The 19787-nt window shown below is 54.8% G+C and overlaps 7 protein-coding genes across 7 annotated transcripts; 3 read left to right on the top strand and 4 right to left on the bottom strand.

The window, feature by feature from the left end:
* Positions 1–695: 695 nt before the first annotated feature.
* CkaCkLH20_01971 (duf431 domain-containing protein) lies at positions 696–1561 on the top strand (the record flags this gene model as incomplete). Its single annotated transcript, XM_038884690.1, has 4 exons — positions 696–1014; positions 1169–1279; positions 1335–1453; positions 1505–1561. 4 exons carry the CDS (start codon positions 696–698, stop codon positions 1559–1561), a joined length of 606 nt encoding a protein of 201 aa, XP_038750390.1.
* Positions 1562–2187: 626 nt separating this feature from the next.
* CkaCkLH20_01970 (putative flavoprotein) lies at positions 2188–3249 on the top strand (the record flags this gene model as incomplete). The annotated part of the gene is made up of 6 exons (XM_038884689.1): positions 2188–2443; positions 2511–2596; positions 2647–2699; positions 2749–2841; positions 2905–3085; positions 3148–3249. 6 exons carry the CDS (start codon positions 2188–2190, stop codon positions 3247–3249), a joined length of 771 nt encoding a protein of 256 aa, XP_038750389.1.
* A 943-nt stretch (positions 3250–4192) lies between these two features.
* Positions 4193–7474, bottom strand: CkaCkLH20_01969 (small s protein; the record flags this gene model as incomplete). Its single annotated transcript, XM_038884688.1, has 2 exons — positions 4193–4743; positions 5845–7474. The coding sequence occupies 2 exons, from the start codon at positions 7472–7474 to the stop codon at positions 4193–4195; spliced, it is 2181 nt and encodes a 726-aa protein (XP_038750388.1).
* A 601-nt stretch (positions 7475–8075) lies between these two features.
* On the top strand, positions 8076–8683 carry CkaCkLH20_01968 (glutaredoxin; the record flags this gene model as incomplete). The annotated part of the gene is made up of 3 exons (XM_038884687.1): positions 8076–8102; positions 8174–8450; positions 8517–8683. 3 exons carry the CDS (start codon positions 8076–8078, stop codon positions 8681–8683), a joined length of 471 nt encoding a protein of 156 aa, XP_038750387.1.
* A 231-nt stretch (positions 8684–8914) lies between these two features.
* Positions 8915–10960, bottom strand: CkaCkLH20_01967 (gamma-glutamyltranspeptidase; the record flags this gene model as incomplete). Its single annotated transcript, XM_038884686.1, has 4 exons — positions 8915–10225; positions 10281–10630; positions 10719–10737; positions 10796–10960. The coding sequence occupies 4 exons, from the start codon at positions 10958–10960 to the stop codon at positions 8915–8917; spliced, it is 1845 nt and encodes a 614-aa protein (XP_038750386.1).
* Positions 10961–13047: 2087 nt separating this feature from the next.
* CkaCkLH20_01966 (uncharacterized protein) lies at positions 13048–14886 on the bottom strand (the record flags this gene model as incomplete). Its single annotated transcript, XM_038884685.1, has 4 exons — positions 13048–13671; positions 13735–14124; positions 14367–14559; positions 14648–14886. 4 exons carry the CDS (start codon positions 14884–14886, stop codon positions 13048–13050), a joined length of 1446 nt encoding a protein of 481 aa, XP_038750385.1.
* A 2356-nt stretch (positions 14887–17242) lies between these two features.
* On the bottom strand, positions 17243–19229 carry CkaCkLH20_01965 (extracellular dihydrogeodin oxidase; the record flags this gene model as incomplete). Its single annotated transcript, XM_038884684.1, has 6 exons — positions 17243–17401; positions 17470–17771; positions 17836–18539; positions 18597–18714; positions 18771–18854; positions 18911–19229. The coding sequence occupies 6 exons, from the start codon at positions 19227–19229 to the stop codon at positions 17243–17245; spliced, it is 1686 nt and encodes a 561-aa protein (XP_038750384.1).
* Positions 19230–19787: the final 558 nt, after the last annotated feature.

Genomic DNA, 19787 nt, shown 5'->3' with positions numbered 1-19787 from the left:
GTCCTCGCAGCTATCAGACCGGGAGGTGGACGGAATGGATCGCTAAGGAGCGTCGGGTTACATGTAGACAGCAGTACGCGCGGAATTCCCATACAGATCGGCCCCGATACCTGGTTCAAAACCTCAGGGTCCGGCTTATGTAACACGCTTTTTCCAATCCCCAATCTCCAGTCTCCAGCTTTTAGGCGTGTAACCTGAGACAATCACGCAGTGCGGCTTCTCCTATCCCTTGCTCGCGACTCCCCATGCCTTGAAAAGCCAAGACGGACATGTTTCCAGACCGTTGCGGAGATATCGACCCTCTCATCAATAACAGAGACAGAATGCCGGGTCGTCCGTCGATGCATGTTGTAGCCGGTCGGATAGTGTAAGTGGAAGGAAGGTGTTGATCCCGTCTGTCGGGACAGCCGTTGCCAAGTGCGAAAGCCGGCGCCCTTCTTAGAAGTTAGGGCAGGACTAGGAGCGTTTAGCTATGGCTGTGGCTTCACCTGCAGGCCGACAAGCGCCTCCCCAGAATCACAACCCGACTGCTGAATGCCCGACTCCAAAACAAGCGTTTGACCAACTCACGCCAGTCAACGCCCACTGGCTCCCTATTACGCGGCCTTTCTCGGTTGCATAGCATTATTCCCACCTCCTCCGCGTCACCCCCAGACAAAACAGAGAGTCCCGCACCAGACAGAGACAACACAAGAATGGCGACCCAGGGAAAGACGTACATCGTCGAGCACCTCGACCCCGAGCTGGGCCCGTGGTCCGAACTCGAGTACATCGCCATCGCCAAAGAAACCCACGCCGCCGGAGGCACTTTCCTGCTGTCCTCCCTGCCGGCCGGTTTCGTCGTGCCGGAGAAGCTGAAGGAGGTCCCGGCGCTCAGGACCGAGAACCGGGGTGTCGAGGAGCTGTACGCCCAGGACAAGTCCCGCGTGTGCCTGCTCGACCCCTCCGCCGCCAGCGACCTGAGCCCGGAGGATGGTGAAAAATTTGACGCCTTTCTGTTTGGCGGTATCTTGGGTATGCAATCTTGGTCGCCGTCGGCTTTTAGGCATAATGCTATGAGATCACATTTCTGACTGTCTTTTTTTCACCAACCAGGCGATGACCCTCCGAGAGGTAACATTATATGACAATAAGCGTGTAATGAGTGCATTCCTCTGACCCCCGACAGACCGGACCTCCGAGTTGAGGAAGAAGGGCTTTGAAGGCCGACGCCTGGGTCCCACCCAAATGACCACCGACACTGCGGTCCGCGTCACAAGAATTGTTGTCGAGGAGAAGAGTAAGATCTACCAAGTGAGACGACGCTCATTCATACATCAACTTACAAATCGCAGCACCCCTCGACAAGGTTCCTTACGTCACCTACCCCGAGCTCAAGTTCAACGAGCATGAGAGCACTCAGATGCCCTTCAAGTACGTGACGGACAAGAACGGCGAGCCCATCATGCCCGAGGTGAGAAAATCAGCATCTGGCTCATTTGACCTCAATAATAACATGAAACAGGGCATGGTCGATCTCATTCGCAAGGACGCCGACAAGGCGATTGATGACCTCTTCTAGTTGATACCACGCCAAATTGATGAATTACGAGGCGAAACTCATGATGCGATCTGCAACGCCCTTTCAAGTGAATGCGCTCACTTTTCACACATATTCCGCTTCATACCTGCGCTCCGTGAACCAATATGAAGGCGCGATAGCGGACATTGTGAACCACAACTCGAACGGGTTTGTCGCTGTCTCATCTCATCTTGATTCACATTTTTGTCATCAACCAAATTTTGCTTAGTCCACAGCCTGGAAAGTTCTCAGACCACCCGGTTGTGGCGGGGCCGTGCGACCCACTTTAACTGAGTGAGTGACTCCGAACTCACGGAATTACCGCAATCGGGCTGCTTTCTCACCTACAACCTACTCACCGTAATCACCAACCTACCTCTCACTGCCAAGGCTGAGCTGCATTTGACCATTCAGCTTTCACGGAAGACTTCACCAAACACTCATTTATAAGTAAACTTTTCAATGAACGAGTTCCTCATTCTGAATAATGTGAGTCTTATCTCTTTACTGTGAGCGGGGTTTAGCTAGGTCTTGTGTCTTGTACGATACGTTCACCAACAAGCTACTCATCATCACCTAGTTACCACCAGACTGATTCTCACCCGTACAAATCATAGAAAATAAACATGTCCTCGGCAGACCCAGCCGCGGACGTAGCGGCGTCTCGCTCCAACGGCAAGACCAACCTCCTGATCGCGGCAAGCGGGAGCGTGGCCGTCATAAAAGTGCCCGACATCATCCAAGCCCTCGAGAGACATGCAAACCTGTCTATACGAGTTGTTCTCACGGCGTCGGCGGCGAGGTTTCTGAACGGGTCGACGGCGGAACAGCCTTCGCTGTCGGCCATCCGCGCGATGCCCAGAGTTGATGGCGTGTATTTAGGTGAGTTGTAAATCTCTTTACGGAGAATGGCATTACGCGATGAGTTGAGCTGATTTGTGACTCGCAGATGACCAGGAATGGGAACGTCCATGGGTCCGGGGGGCGTCTATTCTTCACATCGAGTTGAGGAGGTGGGCTGATCTAATGCTCATCGTAAGTCATACCCCTCCACGCCTTCATTGACGTATAATCACCGGAAAAAGGCACCGTTAAGCGCAAACTCGCTTGCAAAAATCGTCAACGGATTCTCGGATAAGTAAGTCCTCTCTGGCAACATATTCAACCGCGTATGCTAACAATCCAAGCTTGATGTTGAGCGTGGTCCGCGCCTGGGACCCCGAAGGAAAGATTGACGGAAAACCGAAGAAGATTTTGGTAGCTACGGCCATGAACACAGCGTACGCCTCTCACGAGCTCCCTCCAACTTGGTTTTGGATGGAAAGACTGACGTGCTGTTGTAGTATGCACGCCCACCCGATTACCGCAAAGCAGATCAAGGTCCTCGAGGAGGAGTGGAAGTGGTTCGAGGTGCTGAGGCCCATGGAGAAGACGCTCGCCTGCGGAGACACGGGGTCCGGCGCCATGATGGCGTGGGAGGAGATTGTCGATATTACAGAGAAGCGACTGGGGCTTGACCCCCTGGTATGAGGCGAGTGCGTATACCATGAGGTTGACAACAACGAATTTGGATTTTATGGCAACAGAAAAAGGGCGCCAAGTCGTGGAGGTTGTCCTCGTACGGCTCGAAGGCCCAGCTGTCGTCGTACTCGAACCCCGACCCTCCCATGCCTGGAGGGATCCCATGACGCCGCAGCCTCGCGCCACTTGGGGAAGATCTTGTCGAATTGCTTGGTTGTGACTTTTGTGACAATACATCTGGATTCTTTGCAGGCTATCCTTATGACAATGTGGATGGACTCTGCTTCCACCAACGGCCGGAGAGGTTGTTGTCGAGGGTGAGGAATGCTTTGTAGCATAGGCGGCCTAGGGCGGCATATTCTTCTCCCAGGACGCGGAACATGTGTATGCCTGGGTTCGGACCTAGTTCTGGCTTGAGAGGATTCTCGTCTATCGAGGTCCGGACTGCCATCTCCCAGATCATGAGTCTGAGCTCAGCTGGGAGTTTGCGGAAGAGGCGGAAAGTAAACGCCGGTTTCCTGCTTGTTTCTTCGCAATTGGTTGATGTGGAATCCGAAGAGAAAGTGCGCTACATGACAGGCCAGCGGAAGATTGTTATTCGGTATCTCCGTCATGATAAACTTTGCCCCGGAGAAAGCACCAACCTTTGAGAGGCATTCCAAGATGCAATTTAACAAGAGCTAAAAAGACCCCAGTGCCCATGGTCTTAAAAGCCGTGTTCGCCTGAGTCTCAGACAGCCCAGCGCTGTCTAAGATAAGCAAGATACCGCCATCTGGCTCCGAGTTCATGTATCTCTTCCGTACCAGGCGCTTTGTGGCGAGCCATCGCGCCCCAGATACTGGTATGCGTATCACTCGGATCGTAGTTTCTGGTGCTCAGAAGTCCAGCATATCTTAGCCATCTCCATCGCGATATCTGGGTCCTCGGCGCGAATCAGCGCTCTGTTGCTCTTCGGCCCATGTAGTGAGCGACGTTTGTCCTTTACTCGAAACCGCCATCAGCAGTGATTCAAGAGCCCAGTAGACATCGCAAGTTTTAGTATGATCAGATATGCAAATGAATAATCCTTCTCCTCTCTATATCAATTGCTGTACTTGCCATTACCATTATTATTGCTCTTGTTCGTTATTATCCAAGTCCTCGACCACTTTGCTATCAGCATTTCCGGAAACATGTATGAGCTCCAGCAAGCGATGGCCCAATTCCCGAATCGCCTTTTCATCTGCCCGCTTTACGTTCGCGGGATCGGATCCTACAAGATATAAACCCTCAGCCTGCCATCGCCACTCATGCATACTGGTGCCCCAGCATGCATCAAGGTCTTGGAATGGCACGAATTCCCTAAGTACGCTGAAAGGTCTACTCATCAGAGCAGGCAGGTTGCCGTGGAGGAAGGCGTAACGTACAACATCCTGCACTACCAATGGATCATGTTTCAAGTATTCAGGATTGACCTGTTGATCATCTGGAACACCAAAACCTTCAATGGCTACGAGATCATCGCATCTTCTGACGTGCGTCACAACACGTAGATCCGCGCCGCCTTTGATGAACATCGTGAGCATGTCTGAGAGCTGTTCTGCACCCTTGATGCTGACGACTTGCAGGTCGATGGCCGTCTGAAGCATGCGCTCCCAGGGCGTGAACGAAGATGTCTCATCTAGGTAGCGTTGATTAGGGTCCGCGCCAAGTTCTATGAGTTTCCTGATGATTTCTGGTCGAATCACGCCTGGGATGGCTAAAGAGAACGGCGGTGGTCTGCATGCCAAGCCTAGTAACGGAAAACCTGTTGTAGTCTTCACCAAGGGCAGCATCTCTGGATTTTCCAGCTGTTTGATAGTGAACACTGCCAGCCCGCTTTCCACGGCGATAGACAAGAAACTAGGTCTTCTTCCCGAAACGAACGAGTCTCCCCTTCCTGAGAGTGCTGTGTCCCAGGGAAAGTGGTCTGTCCAGTATCGAGGAGACGTTGTCACACGCCGCAGACTCTTGGCAGACTTTGCAAAGACCAATGTCAGCGTCCGATCTAGATCTTTCAAGATGGTGATGACCGCATCTGTACGAGTGTCTTCTATCTGCCTCGCAATTCTCAGAATGACCTCCACGAAGTCCCACAATGGAGATAATTCATGGAACCCCCACAAGATTACCTCTCGTTTGATTTTGACGAGAAGTCCTTGCATCAGGGCGAGATCTACGTCGAAAGGCGAGCCAGATAATGTGTTCATCAGATTTGAACGTGTGGTTGGTAGATCCAAAAATTCGGCCACGGATCTGTGCATGAAATGAACCTCTAGGTCAGGTCTTTGTCCCAAGAGACCTGCAGACCAGCTCCTCAATCGAGTCAATTGAGTTTCAATCGTGGAAGCTTCCCCAAAAGTTGTGACATCACGAGGTCCAAGTTCCAGGAGGCCTGCAGACCAGCCCCGTAATCGATTTTCCACTTTGCGGATCAGATCTTCAGTAGCTGCGCCGCTGAGCGATTCGGCTTTCAAGTTGACGACTCTGTCAAGGTCGGTGTATGCGCCATCCAAACAGATTGCTGTCAGATTGAAGAAGTATCGAAACACCTCTGATTTTTTGGGAGGAAGCCATGGCCTGATAAGCATGGTTGAACGGGGGGACTGCATATTGCGAACCGCCAGTGCTCGCTGCATCACTAGAAGGCCGATAAACCCCCGTTGACGACGATCCTCCCTGATGCGTCCCATCATATGGAGGAACAGCTTTTCAAGACCACGTGGGAATTGGTCGAGAATACGTTGGAGATCCTTGATCACGTCGCAAGCGTCCAGTTCCTGGACGAGTGAGTCCACGACCAAGCGTAACCACAGGAAGATGCCTTCAGACTTCTTCGCGGCTGAACGGATAAGTTCAGCCGCATCTTCCTTGCCTCCTGGCAAACTCGCAAGATACTGCATTCGCTCATGCTTGTACAGGCTGTCTTTAGTGAAAGAGGTTTGGTCGGAGTAGGTGAGCTCATGAAGATAGAGCTTATCACAGTCCTTGAACGCATTCTCGAATACCGTCTCTGGCCGGCTTGATGCGATGATCTTCATGTGATGCGACTGCGCCGCAGCCTTGAGGCTTTCCGAAAGACTGAGTTGCTCAATCTCAGTTGCTTCGTATTCGTCCAGACCATCTATGAGAAGAACCACGAGAACAGTGGACGCCTCCATGGAGACAAGTCTGTTGAAAGCTCTTCGTAGCCCGTTCGGAGTAGGAAATTCCAACTGCCATTGTCTCTCGGGGATGAACTGATCTGGAAACAGCAATGGAGCCAAAGAAGTTTCCTTACTGATAACATCATACAGAAGCCCTCTGTAGAGCCCCTCCATAGATTTCTGCAAAGGGTCTTGACTTTGATCCCAGAACCAATAGTTCGCAGTGACGTATTCTTGGCCCTTGGTCCAATGCTGAAGCAGCGCCTTTGTGCGTTCATGGTCTGCTAGGAACTTCATCAATGTACTTTTGCCGGTCCCAGCTTTCCCGCTTATCCAGTAGAGGCCGCTACCTTGCTCAATCCACCGATAGAATGAACAGCTGGATTCCATCTGGGCTTCTGCTGAGAATATCCACTCGAAGGTCTTCTGGTGTGCCGGTTTGATGTCCTCGTACCTGTCCTTGATCCTCGAGAACCATAGCTTATCGAGGATGCTTCTCGTGACGCGTTCCTTGTGTTCGGCAGCGCTTTCGCGTTCAGGGGCTTCGTGTTGCGTTGGCCCAACCCGAATGGCACTGAGCAATTCGTCGTGCCGCTGGCCTGAAGAGCCCATCATCTCAACGTGGTTTTTCGCAATATCTGTGTGCAAGCTGGCCATTTGTGTTTCTATCTTCGCCCGTGTGGTGTCGTTGCCCGACAGGATAGTCTGGATGAGACTTCTCGTGTTTTCGTCAAGGCGAGCCAGTGCGGCATCATCTTTCAGCGTCAGAGTGCCCACGCTCGAATGCAGTGAGACAATAATGCTGAATATAATCTTGTCCTGCATCTCCTTGAGTCGCTCGGCTTTGCACTTCATCTCTGGTTGTTTGCGAGTATTGCGGATTGACTGCCTGAAAACTCGCATGAAGCTTCGCTGCTTATTCAGCTTGAGGAGATTGTCCTGTATATCGTCTGCGATGCCTTTTGCCTCGGAGGCCAGGAGTCGTAGTGTTGCATCGTCTTCGCTAGAAATAGACGAAGTAGCATTCTGTTGGCTTGACTTGGTTGCTGTTTCCAACGAGAACTTCTGGCAATATGACTTGAGACGTTGAGCGTCGGCGGCTAGTTCTTTGTTGCTGACAGTATCTCCTGAAGACCGGATTTCCGAGGCGGTCGAGATCAACTTGGCCGAAATATCGACGACGGTAAGGATATTAACGGCGAAGCTGAAAGCCGAGATAGGGTCCATCTTGGCCTGTGCTGTATCGAAGATCGTTCTGCCGCTCCTGTTCTTGCCGTATTACGGGGTCATGCCGACAGATGAGGCCGCCTCTCGACAATGGCAAGTCGCCTCTCGAAAGCCTGGAGCGGGGTTGATCAGGCTATATGCAGTTGGGTAGGGCACCAGGTTGTCAGCTGCATGTCATCACAGCCATCCATTGGCCGGCGTTGGCAGCCACGGTTGTTTCGCCCTGTTGTTTCGATTCGCCGACCATCTTGGGGCAGGTGAAGGCCTGGACACACATTTCGCTCAGCCCCGGAAAAAATCCTCCATGGTTGTTGGTGAATGAGGCTGAGTATTATGAGCCAGCGAGGGAAGTTGTCAACTTCGAAATAGGTGCAATCAATGGTTTGAATAAGAGATGACTTTTGGCAGTTGCTTGATTGGTTTTGGACAATCCATAGCGGGGACATGCTTCTCGGTGAATTCGGTGAGATGTGGCCCGAGCTCCTTCACCGATGGCACACCTCATTACATCACCCACTGCTAGCTAATCCGATAACAAATTCAATTCTCGTCAATAGCCATCCGTTGACCACCCCTCCAACATACAACCCCACAGCCCAATATGTTCGCCAGGTCGTTCGTCCGCTCAGTAAGTACAGACCTCACATTTCCGCATACCAACACCATGACAAGGCGGCCACCGCTAACCCGAATCAACAGAATTTCGTGCGGCAAGCTGCCCGCCCGGCCGCTCGCCCGCTGGCCTTCCGAGCTCCCCTCCCCTTCCTCACGCAGCACCGCCTCATCTCCGACGAGACCAAGCAGGCGATCGAGAACGCCGTCGGCGCCGCGCCCGTCGTCCTCTTCATGAAGGGCACCCCCGAGACCCCCCAGTGCGGCTTCTCCCGCGCCTCCATCCAGATCCTCGGCCTCCAGGGCGTCGACCCCAACAAGTTCGCCGCCTTCAACGTGCTGGCCGACCCCGAGCTGCGACAAGGTGCGGCCCTATACACACAAACGTTTCGTCGTAGACGAGGGACAATTGCTGACTAGGCGAACACAGGAATCAAGGAGTTCTCCGACTGGCCGACCATCCCCCAGCTCTACGTCGACAAGGAGTTCATCGGCGGCTGCGACATCCTCGTCTCCATGCACCAGAACGGCGAGCTCGCCAAGCTCCTCGAGGAGAAGAAGGTCCTCGTCGAGGCCGAGAGCGAGAAGAAGGAGTAAAAGAAGGGTCGATGACGCATTCGCGCGCGCTAGACAAGCGATTTATTTATTTGTACAATTGTATCATACGAAGGGATGGCAGCCACCGCGCGGAACAGGTCCCGGGGAAATAGAGTGGTATTTGTTTCTTCTACGATATCCGGAAATCTCCAATCATTCTTTTGCGTTTCGCACACTACTCATGCTCATCCTAGATTGTCCTCACATCACGCACATTACATACTTCAATGCTTACAAAGCCGGGTACGCCGCGCCGTCACCGCGCATGTCGCTACCTGCCGACCACACGCCGGTGCCCTCGACGGGGTCGACGTGGTACCTGATAATCTGACCGCGGCCGAAGTGGCCTCTCTCCGAACCGGTGATGATCTCCACCTTGTGTCCCAGCTTCCGCAGGCCTTCGACAGTCTCTTCCGGCATACCCTCCTCCACGCTAACAGTCCAGTCGAAATCGGCCTCCTTGCTCGGCAAACCCGCGTTGATGCACACGCGCGGCGCATCGAGCGTCTGCTGCGGCGACAAGCCCGCGATGAGCTGGCCGAGGAGGACCTGTACGTGGCCCTGCGGCTGCATGAAGCCGCCCATGACGCCGAAGGCGCTGTGCAACGACCCGTCGGCCTGGTTCGTCACCATGCCCGGGATGATGGTGTGGTACGGGCGCTTGCGGGGGGCCAGCTTGTTGGGGTGCTCCGGGTCGAGGCTGAAGTTGGCGCCGCGGTTCTGCAGCGTGAAGCCGCAGCCCTTGGGGATGATGCAGGTGCCGAAGCCGCCGTAGTTGCTGTTGATGAAGGACGCCGCGTTCCCGTGGGCGTCGGAGACGGTGAAGTAGACGGTGTCGCTGCTGCTCAGCGCGGGCGAGACGAACTTGGGCGGCTCGCCCGGGTGCAGCTTTGTCGCTGCTTTGCTCGCGTCGAACAGCTTGGCGCGCTCGGCGAGGTACTCGCGCGAGATGAGGCCCGCGGAGGGGACGTTGACGACGTTGGGGTCGGTCACGTACCAGCTGGCATCGGTGAAGCCGAGGCGGAGGGCCTCGATGATGGCGTGTAGGTAAGGTGCCGTGTTGTGGTCCTCGGCGGACCAGGCCGGGACGGCACCAGAGGCCTGCAGCTCCTGGAGAATGCCGAGAGCCATGAGGGCGACAATACCCTGGCCGTTGGGTGGGTGCTCCCAGAGCTCGACGCCGGCATTGGCGACGTCGCTATTACCGTTCGCCTGCTGCTGGTTCTTGAGGACGGGCTTGAACTTGAGAGAGATGGGGTCCACGGGCTCGCTGCCGAGTTCGAGGTGGTTGGCCAGGTCTTCGAGCTCTAGGTGGCCGCCGAGGTCCTTGACAACCTTGACGAGCTCCTCAGCGATGCGGCCCGTGTAGAAGCCCTTCTTGCCCTCCTTGGCCAGCGTGCGGTAGGTCTGCGCCAGGGTGGGGTTCTTCATGATCTCACCCGGGTTAGGAGCCCTGACGCCGTCCGCGGCCTTGGGGTCCTTCTTGAGCATCTCGGCGAAGTTGGGCGAGGCAGCCCTGATTTGCGCCTCGGCTTGATTCCACTACTCGAAGTCAGCCAAACCTCATCTTCAGTGTCTCAGTGAACTCATCACATACGTAAGAACTCGTGAGCTCGGAAACGGGGAAGCCCTTCTCGCCCAGCTCGATGGCGGGCGCGAGGACGCGCTCGACCGTGACGTTGCCGCTGCCGAAGCGCTCGATGGTGTCGACCCAGCCGGCGGCCGCGCCGGGGACGGTGACGGCGTGGACGCTCTTCATGGGGATCTTGCCGTCCTGGCCCTCGGCCAGGCCGAGGTCCTTGCGGATGGTCTCGAGGGTGGCGTTCTTGGCCGAGCGGCCGGAGCCGTTCATGGCGGAGACCTTGCCCGTCTTGGCGTCGTAGAAGAGGATGAACATGTCGCCGCCGATGCCGGTTGAGCACGGCTCGGTCATGTTGAGACCGGCGGCTGTTTTAAGAGACACATCAGCAATCCGCATCATCTCGTGTGACACCCAGCACCTAAAAAATCTAGATAGAGAACTGTCTCTACTAACCTACAGCGACAGCGGCGTCCTGCGGATTTCACGTTAGCTAGAGCTTGGTACGTTGAAAGACACGGAAAGCGACTTACCGCGGCGTTGCCGCCAGCTTGAAGGATTTCAATACCGCATTTCGCGGCGAGCGGCTGAGTGCACGAGACGATTCCCTTGGTGCTGTGGACGACGCTGCGTCTGCTGGGGAATTTCGCGAACTCCTGCGCCTGCGGGTTGAGGAGGGAGCCGGTTGTGAGGGGCATGATCAGTCGTTTCGATGCGGGGTTATCGCGGGGGAGGGGCAGATTGAAGAAGCGAGATTTGACGACCACGAAGTGATGAAGGGAAACAGGCCGTTTGCTGTTGTTGACGAGTGAGAGGCTGAGAAGAATCCAGAGTCGTTAATCCCCTCTTTTTTAAAAGTATGCTACGTCGAAGATGAAGGAAAATTGATGGCGTCACTGAGAAGAATGTCGCGATAGCGAACTCGGAGAGGTGGAGGTCGTCAGTCGATTGACATAACCGAGCAAGGCGCGAAAGACAGTCCCAGAATGACACCCGTGCCGGCCACGCGGGAAACTTATCAACCACTGATATATCTTTCCCCGGTGCCCGCTGAAGATTATGTACGTAATGCCTACCTACCCAGGGGCGATGGGAATTGCCAAGTACGGTAGGTCGATAAGAAGGCACACACTCAACCTGGAGGCAACACACGGTGGACGGCGCTAGTGGAGCTTGTCGGATGCTCCGCTTCGGTGTTGCTGCCGAGAAACTTGTAGGAGGGGGTGGACAAAGATCGCAGGAGAGCCCCGGAGGTGTCGTTGGCGTGTAAACTGAAAAGTTGCACGTTCCTCGATCTCATAGAGAGCAGCAGTCGAGATATATATCTGGTGTTGTTGACTGCTGAAATTGCGCATGTGTGTTTGGGTTTCTGTAGTACTTGACACTGACACTTATTCGAATGTTTGGGACATTTCTTCAGCACTGTCTCTTCCCACTGCGACCCCGCAACCCCCGGTCGTTGTTTCCAGCGCTGGCGTCGGCGGCGGCCGCCGGCAAACGGGGGTTCAGAGGTCCGAAACTCGGGGCTTGTTTCATTTGGCACGGTCGAGTACCTAGATGGACTGAAGTCTAACGAAATAAATTGGAATTATCAAAAACAAGAAGAAACATCAAAATGAGATTGTCATCATCCCACATCGTCACAACCTTTCCTTTTTGCCTTTCTCGTTTTCTCGTTCGACTGCGGCTCGTCAACTCTCTTCTCGAAGTTCGTCAAAAGAGTCTATTTCGCGAACTGCCACCCCGAAACGTTGGTTTGATCCGAAGGACGAACGGGACAAACCCGAGCACGGACTGCCGCCGCGCGCGGGGTTGATGCCACAAACATACTATGGCACGCATTTTCTACGTTTACTCTGTCTACCAAGTAGTGGTTCTAGTCTTTCTAGAAGAAGGATCGCCTCAAAGCTTATTTGTTCTTTCGCTGCGGAGAACGAGCGACGGGGGCCGGGATGAAGCTGTCAGGCGCATCAATCAACCCCAACTCAATTGAGAGACGATTCGATGACAATCTAACGTGTCTGCAGGTGATTGGTAACTTGGGAGGTGAAGTCTGAGATGGGATGAGGAAAAGCCGTTTCGGTTTTGGGTTTTGCGCTTGTCCACCCCCTGCGGGAGTCGCCAGGTGTTGTCGATGATTGGGTCGTCACATGCTATTTTTCATGCTTCAGTCTATTTTGAAGCCCACGATATGTCATTTTGGAGATCGCCAAGTCCCTAACGCAGTATATCTAGTATTTTCAAATGTACCGTTTTGAACTATGTTAAGCGACTATTATGAGCCAAGATCTCCCCTAGGCAGTAGCATGTGAGATGAATTGAACTAAGGAACTTCAATAATCTAAATTGCCAAGTCCTCGTGAGATCGATACGGCTGGCTCGCCTTACATATCCCTGGATGCTGGACGATGGTTCATCGCCCGGTAGATCACCCGCACGGCAATGAGACACTGCCATGTCATTGGACCGCCGCGATTGGGTTGTCGTCTATTCTAAGCGGTGGGAAGCCGGTTTTGTGATGTAGCACTGAGGGTCGTGAAACCAAGTGCTGAGAATTTTAGACGTTGGATATCACGGCCAGGTCACGTGCGGATGCCACTGACCCGATACTCCTCAAGCTGTCTCAATGCTCTACATCGTAGCTATGAAATTCGATGAGATTGCTCGCCTGAAGATCTTCGCTCGGTATCACACATGAGCCTTATGAACAAACACACATCGGTAATAGTGACCTGGAGTTGAAATGACACTGCCCAACCCCAGAAATCACCAACTTCGCCACTGATCAAACCTTGAACCGGAACCCGTGCTCAACAGCCTCGCCCGGCGCCGCGTTGATCGCCCCCTCGACATACTCCCCCCTGTCCAGCCTCTTATTCAACCGCGTCAACATAACCCTCAACACCGTCGCCGCGCAAATGGCGATGAAGCACGCGACGCAGTTGTGAATAAACGCCGCCATGAACTGCGGGCTGTCCTTCTTCGGGTACAGGTAACTGGCGTAGATGCTTGAGCAGTTGGAGACGGCGTTGATGAAGGCCAGCGCCGAGGCGCGCTTCGCGGGAGGGCGGGGCAGGGTGTTGCTGATCCAGGCCAGCGCGGTGGTGTAGCCCGTATAGACGCCGGGGACGAGGAGCATCATGGCGACGTAGCGGGGCGCGGTGGCGTGGGTGGCGGCGCCGAGGATGAAGGCGACCATGGCGACGCAGAGGGGCACGACGATGTGGAAGTAGCGCTCGCCGGTGCGGTCGGCGTGCCAGGCGTTGAGGGAGGTCGTGATGATGCAGAGCACGTAGGGCGGGCAGGTGAGGAGGAGGGAGATGACGTTGTTGTAGCCCAGCGTCTGGACGACCGTCGGGAAGAAGTTGGTGATGGAGGCCGAGGCGACGATGCAGAAGATGAGCACGAGCTGGGGTTTTCAGATGTTAGTGGAAGCTCTGGCAAGATGTGACCGATAGGGGGGATTTCTCACCAGGACCCAGGTCTTGACGTCCTCCAGCGCCGTCTTGAAACCGTGCCAGAACGTCTGCTCCTTGCTGTTGGTCCAGTCGTCCTCGCCGATGTCCTCCTCGAGGCGCCAGATGGCCAGCGCCATCTCCTCCTCGCTCAGCCACGAGGTCGTACGGGGGAAGTTGGGGAGGACCCAGTACGCGGAGATGGCGACGGCGACGGTGACGACGCCCTCGATCAGGAAGAGCCACTGCCAGGCGCCGAGCCCGCGCGCGCCGTCCATGTTGCCCGTGATGCCGGCCGAGATGAGGCCCGAGAAGGCGCCCGAGATGAGGGACCCTGTGTACAGGATCGTCGTGCGCAGGCCCAGCTCCTCGCGCTTGTACCAGCAGCTGAGGTAGTAGAGGCATCCCTAAATCGTCTTGTATTAGCAGTGCGCAGGAGTTCAGGCTGGGGAAGGGTACCTGCCGGGAAGTACGCAGCCTCTACAAAACCAAGGATAAAACGGACGACCAAAAGGCCGGCGTAGTTTGTGCATGCTGCCGTCGCGGCGGATATGACGCCCCAGATGACCATCTACCAACCACGATCTTGTCAGCCTGCTGCCGTCAAAGCTCGGTGTTATTCCTCTTCCTGAGAAGGTTGTTGACTTACGCATGTCGGGAGATACAGCGCCGGCTTCCCGATCTTGTTGAGAAACAGGTTCGAAGGCACCTGCATGAGGAGGTATCCTACGAACAGGATACTCACGGCCGTCTGGAACTGGTTCGAGTCCGGGTCCAAATTCAGGTCCCTTTCCAGACCGGCCAGACGCGCCGCCGCGATGTTGTTCCTGTCAATGTAGTTCCTGTTCCCCAGATTGCGCATATCAGCCAAGCCGTCGCATACAGAGCGAAATATTATCTCATCGTCAGTGAGTGAAAGCGAGAACCTACAGGATGTAGCAGACGACCGTCATCGGGAGCAGGCGCAGGTCGATCCGCCGGACGAGCTTCTTCTCCAGCGCGGCGCGGTACTCGTGGCTCATGGCCGCCACGATGGGCGGCGGCTGCAGGCCCCGCCTCTGCGCCTCGGCCTCGATCGAGGCCTTGGGCGCGTCGTCGACGATGTCGTTGGATCGGGTGTCATTGTGTAGCGAGGTGTGGTCGACCTCGGACGGCTTCGCGTCCGCCATCGTTGCGAGAAGCTATCCAGTCTCTCTCTCAAGTCAAGACTCCAGCGCGGAAATGTGAGTCCGGGTGAAGACGTCCGCTAGTTGCGCTATGGCCAGAAAAGCCTCAAGCGTATGACGAGAGAGGTGTTCGGGAAGGGACTATCAACATCTCATGACTGAGAAGGCAGCGGACGATCAACCTCTTTAACTCCGCATGCCGAAGCCCTGCCGGCGGAAAAGAACGAAGAAACATACCCCGGTGAACATGGGGGGTGTCATGTCGTCTCATCTTTTGTCCAAGTCGGGGTAATCACCGTCCCTCCCCCGTGGGGTAGCTTAACGTCGCCCAGCCATTCAGGAATCCCGGTTTGCGCACCCTCCTTCGTCCCTTATCCTCTCAGCCGAAGACTTGTTTCTACCGAGCATATCAAACTAGACTAATATGCCGCGCAGAACGGGAACAGCTAATGTCGGTGTCGTTCCAAGCCTGGCTCAGCTCTTCGTTTACCCCGGTGTCCAGGTGGTTGGCCTCGTGGTCGAACATGCAAGCAGGCTGCAGCTCTACTCTACATTTGACGTACGTGATGAACATGGTGTAGCAAGCCTCAATCGCCTGTACGGATAACCACATTTCGAATGCATGTCGGAAAGTACACACACCGAGGACCAACGAATGCCAAGAATCAAACAAAAACTCGTTTTCGTTCTCGGGCCAAGCTCGACAATTAGGAAAGGCGAGCAGAGCAATCACCACGCAGTCGACCAGCCCGTCAGAAACTTGCGATTTCTCCAAACCTCCTCCCTATCCAACCACCAACACGGAAAAGGTGCGGTCACACGCCGCCTCTCCACACGAAATCCGGGGTTGAGAACCGTTCAGAGGCAAGTGTGCGGGGGAAAAAGAGAGCTTGGGGACGGAGCTGGGGTAAAGGGCGGAGTAACTCCGACTTTTCGCCAAGAAACACCAAAAAGTCCACGTAAAAAGAAGAAATGGCCAAGGATAAGAAATGAAGATGCGGGGATATATAACAGCGTCTTGGGTGCTGCTGCTGCCCATCTCTTTCTCGGGCCATGATGGTACGAGACCATCTTTCGCATTCGTGGAAGTGTCTCGGGTGTGTAGCGATTCTTGTCGACCGATTGGAATACTTCATTCCCCCAGAAGAAGAAAAAACGGTAATTGAAAGAAGTCTGAAGAGAGCTTTAAGCTAAAATCCAACGGGACGAACTCCCGTAAACAATGACGACACGGCTTGCCTTTCTCGGCCGATTCGTGATTGGCCCGGCTGTCAGCTTAGAGTCTTGGACCCACTAGGACCGGCGCGGTGTCCGGGACGGCACCGAAGCTCACCCCTCTTTCTAGCGGTTTTCCCCACAAACTTGGCGCCAACGGACCACCCACCCCCGTGCGCGCCCGCTCGGCACTTTATTTGCTTTGGTAACGGGCTTCGGGAAGCGGAGGATTTATTTAAGCTTCGGTCCAAGACGTGGCGCAGACATGCGGCTCGGGGGACGACGTCGGAATTGAATGCTCGACTTCTGTACGATGGAACTGAAGTTAAATCTTCCTTGTTTGAGTACCGAGTATACGTAGTACTGCTTTTGTTCACCTTGTGGTTTACCTACCTTTTGTTGCTTGGCCCTATCAGGGTTTGCCTCGCTACAAGTACCTCGGGACTTCTGCACGATGAGATATGATTTCGCATACCTGTTTTCAGGTTTTTTTTCTGGGTGTTCTGTGTATAATTTGACAGAAATTGGGTGGTGGCGATGATCCACGGGAGCGATGTGTTCCCATAAAGTCCCCGGGTATCCTGGTGAAACCAGTATGGAATTTTCATAACAACTACGACTTGATGCTAAAGTAGCAAGAATATAGCGGTAACGCCTTGGTTGAAGATGGATAATAGAGTTGCTATGATGATAAGTTTTCTGTATGAGGTGAAAGTTCAGGAAAGATATTCCGTCAAATAAAAGAAGGGGAAAAGGTCATAATGATGAAATATTGAATGGATGACTGCAGTATTCTCGTGAAATGTCTTGTCGAAGTGGGATATCAAAAATCAAGAGCAGATGAGTCCGGTACGAAACTCGTTTGAGAAGGGAGGATTCTTGAAAGTTGATTGATTGATAATGACAGGCCTTAGCAATTATGATTACTATGTACAATTAAAGCAACAATATTATGCGCCAGAGCCAGAGTCCTGTCGCTCCCCTTGGTAATTACAGAGTTTTCCTCCCATCAGGTTGTTATCCGACTCGTAAAGGAAAAATATATTCACATAAGAAAAGTGGTTCACGTTATCGTCGTAAGATAGAGAGAGTGTGTGTTGTGAGTGAGTGAGTGAGTGAGTGAGTGAGTGAGTGTGTGTGTGTTTTAGACACCAGAGTCGTGCTGGTGGACGGAGTCCTCGAGGGCGTAGGCGTTCCAGTTGGCGCAGGTGCTGTTGAGGGTCTCGGTGTTGGTGATGGCGGCGATCTCGGTGGGGCGCTCGATGAGCTGGAGGGCGAAGCCGAGGGAGGTGTGCCAGCCGATCTGCGTCGCGATGTTAGCATCGATGTTTCTTGTGCGAGGTCGCAGCAGAGATGAAGAAGACAACTTACGTGGCAGTGCATCAGCCAGACGCCCGGGTTGTCGGTGTAGAAGCCCATGACGAGGTAGCCGGAGGCGGGCAGCATGGCGACGTCGCGGCGGGGGGCGCCGACGGTCTTGAGGGCGATGGAGGAGTCGTAGGTGCCGGAGCCCTGGGCGAGGATCCAGAAGTCGTGGCCGTGGAGGTGGATGGGGTGGGCGAGGCCGAGGGGGTTCTGGATGATGAAGTGGACCCAGACGTTGGCCTGGTCGAGGTGGACGATGTTCTGCTGGGTCGAGTAGGTGTCGTTGCCCTCGATGACCTGCTCGAGAGCTGTTTATCGTTGTTAGCAACCGGTGTTTAGAAGTCATGGGGTGGCTGGTGGTAGGCGACTTACTTGCGTATCCCCAGTCGGAGAGGAAGGTGCTGTTGTTCAGGGTCCACTTGAACTCGCTGCTGACGACCTGGAGGCCGACGGTGAGGGTGTCGTCGTAGGTCTGCTGGCCGGACTCGAGGGCGACGACGGGGACGAGGCTGGACATGGGCATGTCCTCGCAGGTGTCCATGTAGGTGGGGACGTCGCCGGTGGGGTCGGCGGTGGAGGAGGCGTCGTAGCGGACGATGCCCTTGATGTCGAGGGTGTTCTCGTTCTCGGAGCAGGTGAGCTGGGGGATGGCGCGGAGCCAGTAGTTGTCGGCGTTCTGGTTGGCCTTGACGAGGACGTCGTAGCGCTGGCCGATGCCGATGGAGAGGTCCGAGGTGTTGAAGGGCGTCATGGGCACGAAGTCGGCGGCGATGACCTCGAGGGTGTGGTTGTCGATCATGAACTTCCAGTGGGTGTCGATGGCGGCGTTCACGAGGCGCATGCGGTAGGTCTTGCCGGCCTCGAAGGTGGTGGTGAAGCGGGAGCCGGCGCCGTCGTACATGCCGGTGCCGTTGATGAGGCCGGTGTTGGCGCGGGGCGGGCCGTTGGTGGCTGCTTCGTGGTAGAGCTCATCGCTGGTCTGGTGGAACCAGTCGCTGAGGACGACGGTGCCGAGGTCCTCGTCGTAAGGGGCGGAGGCAGGGCCGTTGACGATGATACCACCGAAAAGACCGTTCCTGAGGTGGTTGTTAGATGTGAAGATTCGAGGCACGGGAGACGTTGGGCTAACTTACCAAGCCTGAAGAGCAAAGTGGCTGTGGTACCATGAAGATCCGTACTGGGACGCATGCCAGGTGTAAGTGATAGAGTCGCCGGGAGCAGTCGGGCACTGAGTGATGGAGGCAACGCCGTCTACGGACAGTTCGTCAGTATCATTCCCTGCTTGTATTGCTTCTTCGAATGCTTACCGGCCTCGTTGGTGTAGTTCTGTCGGATGCCGTGGAAGTGAAGAGAAGTGCCGTTGTTCTGCATGGAGTTCTTCACGTGGACGACTGTAATTTGTAAGTAAGTTGATCAAGCAGGCCAGTCCTTGCGAAGTTAAACTCACCAACAGTGTCACCCCAGTCAGCAATGATGGTCGGGCCGGGCACGGATCCGTTGACGGCCAGAACAATACGCTCAACACCGTCGGGAGCGGCTGTGGTGTTGGTGATATCGAACCAGTACTCGCGAACGACGCCGGTGTGAGGCGCCTCCTCGTACCAGTTCGTGTTGAGGTCGTGGGTGCCGTCCCAGCAAGTAGGGTTGGTGGCAGAGTCGAACACACAGTCCTGGCGCTTCTCGACGTCGTTGAAGAAAGAAGGAGCGGCGGAGGCCAAAGCCGGGAAGAGGAGTGCGGCGCACCGCAAAAGCGAACTCTTGTACATGTTGATCGATGTTTCTCAGTAACGAATGTAGAAACGAAGGAGTGTCCCGCGAAGACTGTCTAAAGAATGAGACAAGATTGCCAAAAAAACGAGTGAAGGCAAAAGCGAAGGAAGACCAGGCTTGATGAAGCTGAGTGATGGTGGCTGGGGAATGATGCCAACAGTCGGGAAGGACGAGTTGTCTTTATACAATTGGAGGTTCGATCATGACATCGACGAGATGCCGCAGTCTCACCAACTTCGGCTGGATAAACGAGGGACCAGACACCCCGACACGAACTCGCAAGCACAGCTCGCAGCGTAACGTCGATGCTGCGTTCTGAGGACCTAGTTCGGGGCGAGAGGCCGATCACCCCTGGCTCGAAGGGTTCGTCCCACATGGGAAGCCATGATCAATGGTCAGGTTGACGAAGGGGGAGTAGTCGGTCTTCGGCCACGATGTCGTGCCCGGCCGGCAACGGCAAGCTCCACGATGACAGACGGGGAGAGCATCAAGCATAGAGGCTATACGAGAAAGGCCACCCATGTCGACGATGGAATCCGGCGAAAGGGGTCGAC

The sequence above is a fragment of the Colletotrichum karsti genome (genome assembly GCF_011947395.1).
Source record: "Colletotrichum karsti strain CkLH20 chromosome Unknown Scaffold4, whole genome shotgun sequence".
NCBI classification, from domain to species: Eukaryota; Fungi; Ascomycota; class Sordariomycetes; order Glomerellales; family Glomerellaceae; genus Colletotrichum; species Colletotrichum karsti.
The sequence above is the reverse complement of the archived record's forward strand: the minus strand, read 5'-3'. Positions and strand labels throughout refer to the sequence as shown.